This window comes from Brachyhypopomus gauderio, chromosome 5, assembly GCF_052324685.1.
Source record: "Brachyhypopomus gauderio isolate BG-103 chromosome 5, BGAUD_0.2, whole genome shotgun sequence".
NCBI lineage: Eukaryota > Metazoa > Chordata > Actinopteri > Gymnotiformes > Hypopomidae > Brachyhypopomus > Brachyhypopomus gauderio.
The window spans coordinates 6,378,592-6,392,328 of NC_135215.1; the positions used below are offsets into that span (position 1 = coordinate 6,378,592).

At 49.2% G+C, this 13,737-nt stretch overlaps 1 protein-coding gene across 2 annotated transcripts in view; it reads right to left on the bottom strand.

The window, feature by feature from the left end:
• The window catches only part of kcnd2 (potassium voltage-gated channel, Shal-related subfamily, member 2), a 94,342-nt gene extending 89,397 nt beyond the window's left edge, over positions 1-4,945 (bottom strand). The window contains exons 1-2 of one of the 2 annotated variants that reach the window (XM_077005157.1): positions 3,973-4,945; positions 2,462-3,662 (exon numbers count right to left, since the gene is read on the bottom strand). In XM_077005157.1, the coding sequence (XP_076861272.1) occupies positions 2,462-3,573 (1,112 nt within the window). In that variant the 5' untranslated portion in view covers positions 3,574-3,662; positions 3,973-4,945. The remainder of the gene's footprint in view (positions 1-2,461; positions 3,663-3,972) is intronic. The other variant, XM_077005158.1, reaches the window with a different exon arrangement.
• Between the last annotated feature and the right edge of the window lie 8,792 nt (positions 4,946-13,737).

Below are 13,737 nucleotides of genomic sequence, written 5' to 3' on the forward strand. Positions count from 1 at the left end.
ATAAGAGTGCGGCTCTATCTGGGCAGAGCAGTGTGACTGGGGAGTCTATGGGAGTGGAACGGGCAGAGCACACGCATGAACACAAGCCTGTCTCACTCAACCAGCCCCGGGCACACAACCACAACCACAACACTAGTCCAGTTCAACAGCCCTCCATCAACACCTAATACACATCCACCCGTTTCCCATATGGCGTGTCACACGGCTCAAACGCGTGGCAACAAAGAGCCGAATGTTCGCCCTGGGAGCTTTTAACTGCACTGTTCTAATGGCGCTCTGTAAATATGGCACATACGGTGTTGCAGGCGGCTGGGAGTGCGTGAGGAGCGGGCTTCACGCCGCACAGCTAACCGAGCAATCGCTCGACGATCCGGTCCACGGCTCACGGCTCGGGCCACGTCCCGCCCCTCGGGCTGATGAAAGCGCTGGGTGCCTCGCACATCATCCAGGCTGGAAGTCTGAGTCACACTCTCCTCTTCACCAAGCCGATACCCATTAAACCCCCCCCCCCCCCCCACTTACCCCGTCCACACCCCCGTCTGGCACGTTTGGCTAAATGCCACACTAAAAAAAGTGATATGAAGATTTCGACAGTCTCCCTGGCTGTCTCAGGCCTAAGGAACGGGACAAAGGCACTTAGTAACGGCGACCCCTGCCTACTTGCAGAGGACACGTGTGATTATGAGGAAGACTGGGATTAGAATGAGGGTTCACGTGCACGCACGCACATGCCACGCCCGAATGGATTAAGTCTGAGAAAAGGACATTGAGGGCTGGATTTACCCTTAAGAGCACTGCGCTTTTCAATGGTTCCGATCAAGCGTCCTCTAAGGCAGCCTGTGAGAGTCATTCCAAGGGAGCAGTGAGAAATGAGGAGACGGTCATGAGCGTAGGTGAGAATAAGACACGGCGGGCTTTTCCGAGCCCGAGCAGACCTGCTTTTATGTGGCTAAGAATGAGCACGCAGCGGAATGCTGAAACACCTGCGGGCGTCTGGCGGTCCCCCGCCCGGCCGGGCGTCACTCGCCCCCGGGGCTCTCATTTGGGAGGTTGGAGCTGCGCCGTAAGCTCCGCCCACACCCCCCGCCTTCATTCTCCACCCACAGCCACACAGCGGAGTGAAAGGAAAGGCTCTCAGATGAAAGGAGGGGGCGTGGAACCAAGTCTCCTGGCAGCTGTGGGGCTGTTAGGGAGATGCAGTCTGTTAGCAGCCTGTGAGTCAGCTCCTGTCCCCCAGGGACAAAACCACACCTCCCCACGCCCACAGGACCCCGCCATTAGCTCGCACACCCTAATTGTGCTCGCTCTACTTGCGTCACCCGACGTAACAGCCAAGAAGGGCTCGGGAAGCCAGCAGGCGCAGCGAGATGTGACGTTCCTCTCATCCAACCAGCACCTTCTTCACCGCTTACTCCTTCATCCTCATCGCCTCCGTTTCCAACACTCGCCTTCTGTCTCTCTCAGTCTTCCCTTCTGTGGTTATTTGACTTTTTCACTCCCAAAGAATGGAGCACCATTGACTCTTTCAAAGACTAGCATATTTCACACCAAATATGGACTATATAGCAATGGGATACTACCAGCATCAAGACAAAAGAAACACAGGAGAACAGAAAGCCAGACATAAGGGTGGGAAAACTGCACAATGTCAGCATTCTACCAGAGCAATGTGAAAATTCCGCTCAAAGACTCCCTGAAGGACTTAAAAGCCCAGAGCTTTAAATGAGACTTATAGTCTGCTGACCCATTCTTCGTAGCCTATCTGCTCGGTCCGGGCATGCTGCCACCGTACTGCACTTCAAACGCGCCGCTGATCACAGCACCATTTGTGTGTGGTTTGATTGTAGACCTGTGGACTTGTCACACCTGAGTGGTCCCGGAAGCAGTAGCCCCATGTGGCTCCCCGGGGCGCCAGGCAGCAGTGCAGGCTGGGCAACTTTCAGGACCACGGAGAGCGACAGCAAACCGTGCCTCACGATGAGGAAACTAATGACTGAGAATGCGTAACAATAGGAGACATCTTACTGTAGTTTGCTGGAGCGCTGTGTCTCGTTATAGCTACACCAGCGGTCTTCCTCTCAGTTGTGTGATGATACGGGAGTTTGCTGTTATGCTGCTACAAGTGTCACAAGATAAACTCATTACTGGAGAAAGATCCAAAAAAAGAGAGAAACGCTTCTAGATGTGTGTGCACGATCATGGTGAAACAGCGTGAGGTAAGAGGGACGGAGAGCACGTGTGCATTTGTGTATTAGAACCAGATCTGTTCTTGGTCCCTTCTCTGCAGTTGTGGTACATTTTACATGTAGTCGCCTCGTTCCAGTGCCAGCAGTAAAGAACTAGGCATGAACACCCCAGCATGGAGTTTTCGTTTAGGAACGCCAGGACCTGTGACACTGATCCAGGACCTGTGACACTGATCCACTCGCAAGCACGCAATCCCACGAGGACGGCCACTTACCCCAGGGTCGTCATGGTGACAATGGTGTACCAGAAGGCGGCCGGGATGCTGGTGAACTTGCTGGAGTTGGAGCCCTTCTCGGCGTAGAACATGACGGTGGCGAAGATGATGATGGCCATGGTGAGGGAGAAGAGCAGGAAGCCCAGCTCGGAGGCGCAGCTCTTCAGCGTGTAGCCCAGGATGCGCAGGCCCGCCGAGTGGCGCGAGAACTTGAAAATCCGAAAGACGCGGAAGACGCGCAGCGTGACGAAGGCGCCACTCACGTCCTCGTTGTCCGTCATGACCAGGCCGATGTAGTAGGGCAGGATGGCCACCACGTCGATGACGCTCATCACGCTCTTCACGAACTTGTAGCGGCTGGGCGCGGCGATGAGGCGCAGCAGGTACTCCACGGTGAAGATCATCACGCACGCCGTGTCCAGGCAGAAGAAGGCCAGGGCGTAGCGCTCCCCGCACGACACCTCCTTCAGCCGGTTGAAGGTGGAGCCGCACGGCACCGTCTCCACCACGTTGGCCATGACGGACACGGCGATGAAGAAGCCGGTGACGTAGTAGAAGACCAGCGCCATGGTGCTGGTGTGCGGGTTCTCGAAGGCTCGCCACATGGACTCGCGGAAGGACATGTCGGGCAGCACCAGGTCGTTGTTGTTGTCGTTGTCCTCGTCGTCCTGGATGCGCTCTGCGTTTTCCCGCCGCCGGTCCTTGTACTCTTCGTAGCAGCAGTCTCCGATGATCTCGGGGATGATCCCGAAGAAGGCCAGCTCCTCGTCGTACGCCGATATGCACTCGTGCCGCGGGTAGTGCAGCTTGCCCGTGCGGTAGAAGTTGAGGATGTGGCGGAAGATGTCAGGATCGCGGTCGAAAAAGTACTCGTTGGTCTCCTCGTGGTAAAAGAAGTCGCGCTCCGTGCTGCCCAGCAACGTGTCAGGGTACCTCTCCAGAGTGTTCCTCCACGTCTGGAACTTTGTGCCACTCACGTTCAAGATAATCAGGCCGTCCTGCGTCCGCCTCTTGTCCCGCGGAGGGGCGGGCATCGGGGCGCTGGCCACAGGCATCCAGCCTATGGCCGCGGCCCGGGCAAACGGGAGCCATGCTGCAACTCCAGCTGCCATGGTGACCCCGCGCGCACAAGCTGTTCCTAATGATGTGGACTCGACGCTCCCGCGTGCACTCACAGATCCACGACGCAGCGGATGGACATCTGAGGACACAAAGCACACACGCCAAAAAACGCTAGTCTCAAAGTTCAAACAAAACACTGCACCGACTAGCACATTTTGTAAGTAATAGCAGCAGGCAGTAAAATGTGTTTTGAATCTACAGACCGTATTAAATTGGAAATACTAGGGGAGGAGAAATAAGAAAGAACAAAAAACCCACCGGTATCAAAGACTGAAATAGAATTGCATGCGCGCGTAAAACGGGTTCCTCTACTCGGCCACGAACGCCGCAGGTATATTCACACATAATTTATCACTTTTCCAGATGCGTTTTTTAAATATTAAACTTACCTCCACATAAATAAGCTGGTGCTTAAAATCAGAAATGCCTAAAGTACTTGACATGAATCGCTGTCCTGGTGCCCTCGCCTAGGCGTTTTCCTGACGCTAAATAGCCAAAGTAAAAAATAAAAAGTATCCTGAATATTTTCCCGTAGTCGGCGGAGAGGATACAGCAACAAGTTCAGTGCTCAGCTAGTTTCGGGCGATGATTCAGGCGCAACAATCCGTCGCAGGATCCCCGGGAATGCCTGTACTCGTGCGCTTCGGTTAAAGAACAGCCTCGGTGTGTTACTCTCCCGTGAAGCGTTACAGCGGTCCGTTCACTGCGCGGCGAGATCAACCTTTCAAGAGTCTTCAGTGTGTAACCGAGGAAATAAGCAACAGCCCTTTCTCCGTTTTCACGCGTTCGCTTCTTCTCAGTTTACCCAAAGCCCAGGGGGGAAATACAAACCGTATAGCAAACACCAATGCGCAAAGAAAACGGGGCGAAGTGATACCGGACTGTGTTTAGTACCGGACAGCAACAAATGATTCGGTTGAAGTTACGTCCTCCGCATCCCCTCTTGGAGACTCCGGTGGAGAGATGTGTGTCTGCGGTAGAGCCCAAGTTCCTCTTTTCGCAGCGCATCGGAGATGAGTCACGTGCTCTAGGCATCGGTTAACTCTTATGGATGAAATCGAGCCACAAGATCCATCGTGAACCGGCTGAACTGTAAGCGTGTTACATTTCACTTAACGGAATAAACGGTGCAATTTAAGTGGCGCTTCAAAAAGGAAACGATATGGATAATCATACAAGTGCTCAAAAGTAATTTGCATAATTCTAATTCAAACCATAATGTATAGTAAAAAAAACACGAATGCCAAGAAAAAAAGGCAACACGTCACGATAATGCGTAACCTGAGCTAAAAGACTATTGGGAAGCGTCGGCGGTGCGGATGTTTCCATGGCGCGGAACGTCGATTCATCCGTTTACGGCCGGTACGTGCGCAGATGCGGCGCCGCTAGATGGAGACAGCTTTCAGCGGAGGCAAGGGCGCGCGGGAAGGCAGCGTGGCGTGCGCTGTCAGCGCTGAATGAAAAACGGAAAACGCTTATTCGGATGTTGGGCTACTGCGTTGCGCTGACCGAGAGGATCCCTTTCACGTGCTCGAGTCATAAATATCACCACTCCATGAAGAAATATGGATATAAATATCAATAAATGAAATCCAAATATAACGCAAAAAAATCGGATCTGTCCCATTCAGTTTCCCACTCACACTTGTATGCGTCACAGAATTATTCAGCCCACCTCGAGAGCAAGATTAGGGTCCTGTCGTACTAGTGCAGTGCCTCCCCGTCACCTGTCTTCTGTTGGTTTAATGTACTGTCGCTTCATGTAGGCAGCATATTTAGAACCTACATTTAATGACTGTAAGTACTTCTTCTCCATTAAAACTCCAAAGACAACCCAGCACTGGAGCTCACTCACATGTCATACAGGGGCCAAACTTCAACCACTTAGAGGACGTCACTAATGCTGGCAGATTTGTGAAAACATTCCAACATACTCATGATACGTGTGACTGACTTGAGGTTTTCATGATTTTGCACACATTCTGTGCACAGGTGGCTTTTTCATTCTCACGCCACTCTAAGCTGACAGTATCGCGTGCAACAGGACCAACGCACCAGGCATGTTCCAAAGCGCAATGCGTGGTTGTGTGCCGGGCACTCTTAATGAATTATCTCCCATCTCAACTGCCTCCAGATTTAGACACAGACAACACCACCGGGGAATCCGTGTGTGTGTGTGTGTGTGTGTGTGTGTGTGTGTGTGTGTGTGTGTGTGTGTGTGTGTGAGAGAGAGAGAGAGAGAGAGAGAGAGATAGACAGTGTGTGTGTGTGTGTGTGTGTGTGTGTGTGTGTGTGAGAGAGAGAGAGAGAGAGAGATAGACAGTGTGTGTGTGTGTGTGTGTGTGTGTGAGAGAGAGAGAGAGAGAGAGAGAGAGATAGACAGTGTGTGTGTGTGTGTGTGTGTGTGTGTGTGTGTGTGTGTGTGTGTGTGTGTGTGTGTGTGTGTGTGAGAGAGAGAGAGAGAGATAGAGATAGATAGTGTGTGTGTGTGTGTGTGTGTGTGTGTGTGTGTGAGAGAGAGAGAGAGAGAGATAGAGATAGATAGTGTGTGTGTGTGTGTGTGTGTGTGTGTGTGTGTGTGTGTGTGTGTGTGTGTGTGTGTGTGAAAGAGAGAGAAAGAGAGAAAGGTTTCAGGACCATGGACAGCGACAGTCTTTATACATTCGGGCACAGCAAGGCCACATTATGGTAGAGTAGATTATGGTAGAACTCTGCTAAAATGATTTTTGCTCAATTTCACTGTAGCTAATGGGAACATAATCGATGCCTTATTTCGACACTACGTTGTAAATGAAGTAAGTGCTCACACAATAACAAGTTGTAATAAAAATACGGGGCCACAAAACATAATTTTAGGTCTATTTGTGAGTTTATTCATGCCTGTATTTACCCGTGACCACACATTTTATCTTCTTTATTTAATTAGCCAAAACAGTGCTTTGCTCTAGTGTCTTGTTTTGAAGCGCCTTTGTTTAGCGCTTCCTTGTGCCTCGGGTTGTCGACGAAGTCGTGCCAAAATATGACAGCCAATGGTGTCACCATGGTTACCGGTAAATCTATTTCAGTCCCGCGGGCTGAAGCCTTAAGAGTCTACATTCATATGCGAAATCTCACTGTCTGTTAACCTATCATAGAGGCTAAAACTTCCCACTTCAGCTGTAACTCTGTCTGGAGACTTTCTTCGGCCTGAGAAGGTAATGATGGATTTTGTTAAATGGCTCTATCATTGCCAAGACTTGTAATATCTATTGTGAACACAAAGAAAGTGCTATCTCAAACCAAATGAATCCTAAGTGATCCCTTCCACTGGGGTAAAAGTTCTGCGTGTAGAGAAAATAATCTGAATAAAATCATTCCACACTTTATTTATCTGTCTGTCTGCCTGCCTGTCTGTCCATCTGTCTGTCTCTGGTTTCCCACTTGGAGCGATCTGCCCTCCTCACTGCACTAATCAATACGCTTTAATCTCAGATTGATGGCAGTTTTGAGATGGCTGCTGTGAAAGAAGCATGTCAAGAAGATGGACTCATGTCTATGTGAGAGAGAGAGAGAGAGAGAGAGAGAGAGAGAGAGGGAGAGAGAGGGTGAGAGGGTGAGAATGAGAGAGAGGGGAGAGAGGGAAAGAAATGGGGAGATGGAGAGAGTGAGAGAGGGACAGAGAGAGACAAGGAGAGGGAGAGATAGAGGGATAAAGAGAGATAGAGAGAGAGAGCATGAAGGTGAGTGGTTTAAGTACTGTGCGGCTCTAGACCCACATGGCTGGCGATGCAGTAAATCAGGCTTCTCTTTTCTGAGCACGGAGCAGTTGTGTGGCCACCAGCTCACCACAGATGCTCCCGCCACTGCACAGAAATCTTACCCCAAAACCCGCCTCACAGAATGATAAACAAATTATTGAAGGATTTTTCCCCAACCGGCATACTAAAGCAATGAACAAGCAGCATTATAATTTTTATACAGGGATTTCAAGCTGATTCTTTCAGTGTGTGTCCCACATACAGTCTGAGCAGAGAGCAGCACACAGCTCTGTGAATGTCGGGAGAGCTGGTGATATTATTCAGGCCCTTGTGACAGGCTTCATGGTTGCTGTTTGACTGTAATAACATCATTTTTCATCGCTGACAATGGTGCTCAGAGCGAACGTACCACCCTGCTCCTTCATCACGTCAGCCAGAGTGCACCCTGGGCTCCTGGTGCCGACCCGGATCAGAACCAGTCATGTGCTGGACATAAAAGCTCAGAGAAAGCCCATCAGGTGCGATGACTACGGTCTTCGTTCTACAGTCAGCCTTTACGATACCGGTCCACATTTTAGGATGTGGTGAGGCGCTTCAGGTTTTTCTCAAAGCCTCTCTGGGCCCCGTTCAGAACCCGTGGTCTTCATCCAGCCCGGCTGGGGCGATGGTGTAGAGCCCACGAGCGATGATTGAAGTTCTGGGTGCAATCACTGTGGTCACGCACTACACAGATGCACAATGTGACCTTTGTGATCACATTTAAAAGCTCATTTACCACTTTATTAGAAACCCCTGCCCTGTACCAACCTTGCAGTGTTATTACGTATATCTATCTTATAGCTGCATTTTGTCGGAGCACAGTTACAGTCAATACTGGTCCATTTCTGACCACAGAATCACTGCTGACCAGATTTTATTTGAGTAGTGGGCAGATCTCACCGCATCAGTTACACTAGCATGATAGTAGCATGGTGGTGGCTAGTGGGTTATCCTGTTGCCTCTGAAACAGCCACAGCGGTGTTGCTGGAGTGTGAATGCCACTGGGGGCTTGAGAAAGGTCCACTGCTTACAGCACATCTGTGGTCAGAACCTGACCACCGATGAAAAGATAAGAGGATGGCTAACACATTTGGGCTACAGTGTCTAACTGTACTACATGGGCTGGGTGTACCTGCACCAGTACAACAGTGCTGCATTGTACTCAGGGGTCATTGCCAATTAGCAATTGCTGAATACAAAAGAGTTATTGAGCATGACTGATGGATGTAGCGTGAGTTGGATAACACATCAAATTGAATTCCATCCCTGTGGACAAAATAGTGGCTGGTGAGTTTTCGCCGTCGACCTTTCGGTGAGTGTGATGGCCCTGCCATGTTAGATGTGGGGCTGTGTCCTACACCTGGTTTTAAAAGTAGCTCGTATATCGGGTTACCCCTATTTAATAATAGCGAGCTTTAAAAATGCAGCGTAGAGATTCTACACTTCCTCCATGACAGACCCAGAGCCTCGTCCCCAGGGCCCTGCGTGACAAGTTGTGACCCAATTTGTGAGGCCTCTCCTGGGCCTGCGATCAGACTGGAATAGCACCTGTGGACGGGGCTCCAGGAGACATTCATTAGGGTTTCCTGCTGGCTGCGGCAGGGACCCGTCCTGCCGGGACACGGTGGGTGAGGGGACTCCACTTCCAGCCCACTGTCTCTGCAAGGGCAGCACCGCAGTCACAGCAATGAAGTCAGCGGAGTCCGAGTGGGCCCACGTAACAGCAGACGGGTCGAGCAGCCGGGGGAAGGGTGGCGTATGTGATGAAGAGGAGGAGGAGGGGGATATCAGGGTCAGATCTGGCATCGCTTGCAAAGTGTTGACGGGATACGCAGTCGATTTGATGCACTTCATTCCTGCAGGTTAAAGGCAAGATGAGACGGGTTTGAGGGCTTCAGAGTGCTGAGAAGATCAAACGTACTCCAGCCCGCCTCAAATTAGAACGAAATTCCAATTAAACTTGAAAGAGGCATTTAAATGTTGCAGAAATGCAAAAGGAAATGATTAAAAGCTGGAAAAATTCTACACTGTTCACTAAAGATGTACAAGCCAGTGTTGCTGTGGGGGAACCAGTCTGCAGCTCCGTTACACTGATACGATCCACAGAGACGTAGAACGTCTCCCTTTGGGGATGTTTGATGTGGAACAGCCTCTCTCTCTCCCTGGCGCACTGCAGGCAGCGCTCTATTGACCGTGAAGCCACGGACTTCACCTTCTCAACAAACGGCCGAGCTGGAAGACTGCGCATCTGTGTCTGACCGAAATCTAATCACTCAGCACAATGCATTCAAGAAAAATGCCAAACATGCCATGACTTGAGTGAATCCTCCAGTGATTGGTGCTAAAAGGCCATTCATAACTTACATCAAAGTAACTTGCAGTGTAATGATTTTAATGGCTGTTTGATTGCACCTTGAATGGCTCACTAGACTACAGCTGTATAAAATCGACGACTGAAGTGGATCACTTTCGGTGAAGGGAAGTTAACCCCGCGCCACCCTGGACCTGCCGTTTCTCTCTTAACAGCTGCACTTTAATCATCATTACCACGTCGATTCTCCATGCCAACATCAGGAAATGTCTCTGGTTCATTTTAGTTTGGCATTTTTTCCCTTTCAGACGTCTAAAACTACACCACGGCAACGTGCGGAGCGTCGGACGTGTCTGAGGAGACTGCACCCTCGCAGGAATTTCCACTGTTTTTAGGAAAGTTCTGCAAACTTACAGTCCAGACCACCCCCCCCCCCCCCCCCCCCCCCCAGATGGTCCTTCACGGCCAGCCGAGCTGCTTCAAGAGAGGAATTTATAACCACCAGCTTCCCCTAACCCACCTTCCGTCTGGACCTCCTACCTACCTGTCTGCTACTAGCGCCTGCAGGTCTTCCCAGCGTGGAGAACACGTCTCCTGGACGGAGGTGGGCCAGAGGCTGCGCGCGTGTGGGTTAGGGGAGGGGTGGGAAGCGCAGTCCTGGGGCTCGGCGGTGGTGGTGGTGGTGGTGGGGGTGCGGGTGGGGGTGGGGGTGGAGAATGTGGGTGGGGTGGTGCGGGTGAATTGGCGTTCTCCACCACATGCCTCCACCTTGAGCTAGGAAACAGATGCAGAGTGCGATGTGCAATTACAGTAGAGCAGCAGCTTTCAACGCCATTACTACTGCACTGTAGCTCACGCCAGCCCTCTTCCAATCGCACACACACACACACACACACTTAGCCCCCCACCCCAACATAGACAGTGTAGCAATGACTGAATACAGCACGCACATATATACACTGCATCATTGTCTGCACATGCGTAGGCACAAACCTATTGCATTAAAGCCATTTCGTATCTCTCTCTGCCTCATCATTCACTGTGTCATCTCTACATTGATTTTTTTGGTCTCCAACTATCACATAAAATTGGCTATGAGAACACATAAGGACTTCAAGAAGGACAGAGAAGATGGAGTGGTCTGATTTTTTTCTTTCATACAGTGTGTGTGTGTGTGTGTGTGTGTGTGTGTGTGTGTGTGTGTGTGTTGGACATTTGCAGTGATGCTCACTGACAGAGGTCTCTATCTAAACTGCTCAGCCACTCTCCTCACTTAAAGACAGCTGCACTGCCCAAAATAACCACAGCCATGCCAATCAACCTCTCTCTCACACACACACACACACACACACACACACACACACACACACACACACACACACACACTCTAGAGAGATTGAGTACCCAGTTGTGTCCAAACTCCTGGTCAGTTTTTAACACCCTCCACACACCACACACCTTCTCCTGTTTCCCTTCTATACTGACCCCTGTCTGTCTTTATCTCTCTCTCTCTCTCTCTCTCTCTCTCTCTCTCTCTCTCTCTATATATATATATATATATATATATATATATATATATATATATATATATATATATATATATGGGTGTGTGTGTGTGTTCTTTTTTTCCCCTCTCAATTCACTGCAGTTCAGTTCAGCAATGGTTTATTGTGCTTTATTGTCATGAACGTTAGAGGCTACATTACTGCCAAAGAAAATTTACATAAAGAGGAAAGAGGAAATGGATTGAAGATAATAAAAGAAAGTACAAACCAATCAACAATACCAATCGACTGAAGGGGGCGGGGCGTGGGGGGGTTGGTATTGGCTGATCCAGCCCAATCTTCTCCCCCAAGACCCAGGGCAATCCTTCTTTATTACTGCAGTACAGAAGCTCAGGGCAGACTCTTACAGGATGTGTTTGTAATTGATACATGTTTGGGATGCTCGGGGAAGAAGATCACCTCGGTATCCAGCACTAACAGCCTGCAGGTCCGCAGCAGGTCTGCAGCAGGTCTAGAGTAGGTCTGCAGGACTTAGCAGCTAGCAGGATTAAAGTGTGCGCTGTGGTTTGGTGGAGTCTGTCCAACATGTGATGTATTGTGATTTGTCACATGTTATAATTTGGCTGGGTCTGGTGGTAGGGGAGATGCTGACTTTGTTCTGAGGCTCTTTGGTGTTTGTAATATCAGTGGGCTTCAGCTCAGTGAGCCTCAGGACCAGCGGGCTTAGAGCACTCATTCACTTCCTGACAGCGTTTCAGAATGCGTCCAACATGTTAGCGCTCTGTGTTGGATGTTTAGTATCAGAGCACCCTGTCCTGATTCAACTCTGCGGGAAGGGGCTGGTATACGTACGCCTCTTCTCTGTGAGCACGCCTCCACCGTCGTCCACACATCTCAGTAGGGTGGCTGGCCCTCAACGTGCAGCTGGATCAATGATTAACTGCTGTTTTAAATAGGTTAAGCAAAATTCTAATTGTCATTGGAATTGTCGAATCCTATGGATTTTCTTTCTTGGCAAAAACATTCTTGCTTTTTCCTTTACAGTCAATTCAAAGCTTCTTGTGGAAAGTACAGTTATAAAACATATGTATATGTATATGTGTTTATTCCACAATTATGGGGGTTCCTTTTTTTAAAGTCTTTTCTAGAATGTTTCAGTAGTATTTTAGGTTTTTTTGGTGATTGATTTTCAGCACCTAAGTTCCACAGCTCTCTTCTCAGAGAGGTTTAGTTGTTCTGGCTCTCTTGATTAACACAAAGTAAGGTCATTTGAGTACACACACAGACACAGTGTACTGTGGCTCCATTAGGCTGGGCTGGTGTTTCACACAGTTCACTGAAGCACATGTTTAACAGTGGAGGATCTAGGCAACAGCCTTCTCTAACTCTGCATGAGTGGTAGAAGAAACTATACCTTTGCACTCCAGTTTTCACTGCATAAATACTGTGTGTGTGTGTGTGTGTGTGTGTGTGTGTGAGAGAGAGAGAGAGAGAGAGAGAGAGAGAGAGAGAGAGTTTGTGTGTGTATGTGTGTGTGTGCATGCATTAATTTGATGGCATATACTGTGTGGGTGTGTGAGGGTGGCAGGTGTCAATTCCAGGTTCAGAAAGTAAAAGTCCTCACCAGGATTTTGCTCAAGCTTGCTAGATTTTCTAATGAGTGCAATCCAGGTAAAATTAGTGGAATCAACACAATCCAGGAAGCCTGAGCAAAATCCTGGTGAGGACTTTTACTTTCTGAACCTGGAATTGCCACCTCTGGAGGATGGTGTATTGGCTGAGTGTGGACAGTGGAGATTGGAGACAAAACATGGGGCATCTGTGAAACATGCTACATGCTGCTTACACACACACACACACACACACACACACACACACACACACACACACACACACACACACACACACACACACACACACACACAACCATGTTTACTCACCTACAATTCCCACACTATTATTACCCTGAACACCACATATGTAATATAAATGTGTAGGGCAGTCTATAGTGAGCACTCTGTGTAATATAAATGTGTAGGGCAGTCTATAGTGGGCACTCTGTGTAATATAAATGTGTAGGGCAGTCTATAGTGGGCACTCTGTGTAATATAAATGTGTAGGGCAGTCTATAGTGGGCACTCTGTGTAATATAAATGTGTAGGGCAGTCTATAGTGGGCACTCTGTGTAATATAAATGTGTAGGGCAGTCTATAGTGGGCACTCTGTGTAATATAAATGTGTAGGGCAGTCTATAGTGGGCACTCTGTGAAATATAAATGTGTAGGGCAGTCTATAGTGGGCATTCTGTGTAATATAAATGTGTAGGGCAGTCTATAGTGGGCACTCTGTGAAATATAAATGTGTAGGGCAGTCTATAGTGGGCATTCTGTGTAATATAAATGTGTAGGGCAGTCTACAGTGGGCACTCTGTGAAATATAAATGTGTAGGGCAGTCTATAGTGGGCATTCTGTGTAATATAAATGTGTAGGGCAGTCTACAGTGGGCACTCTGTGAAATATAAATGTGTAGGGCAGTCTATAGTGGGCATTCTGTGTAATATA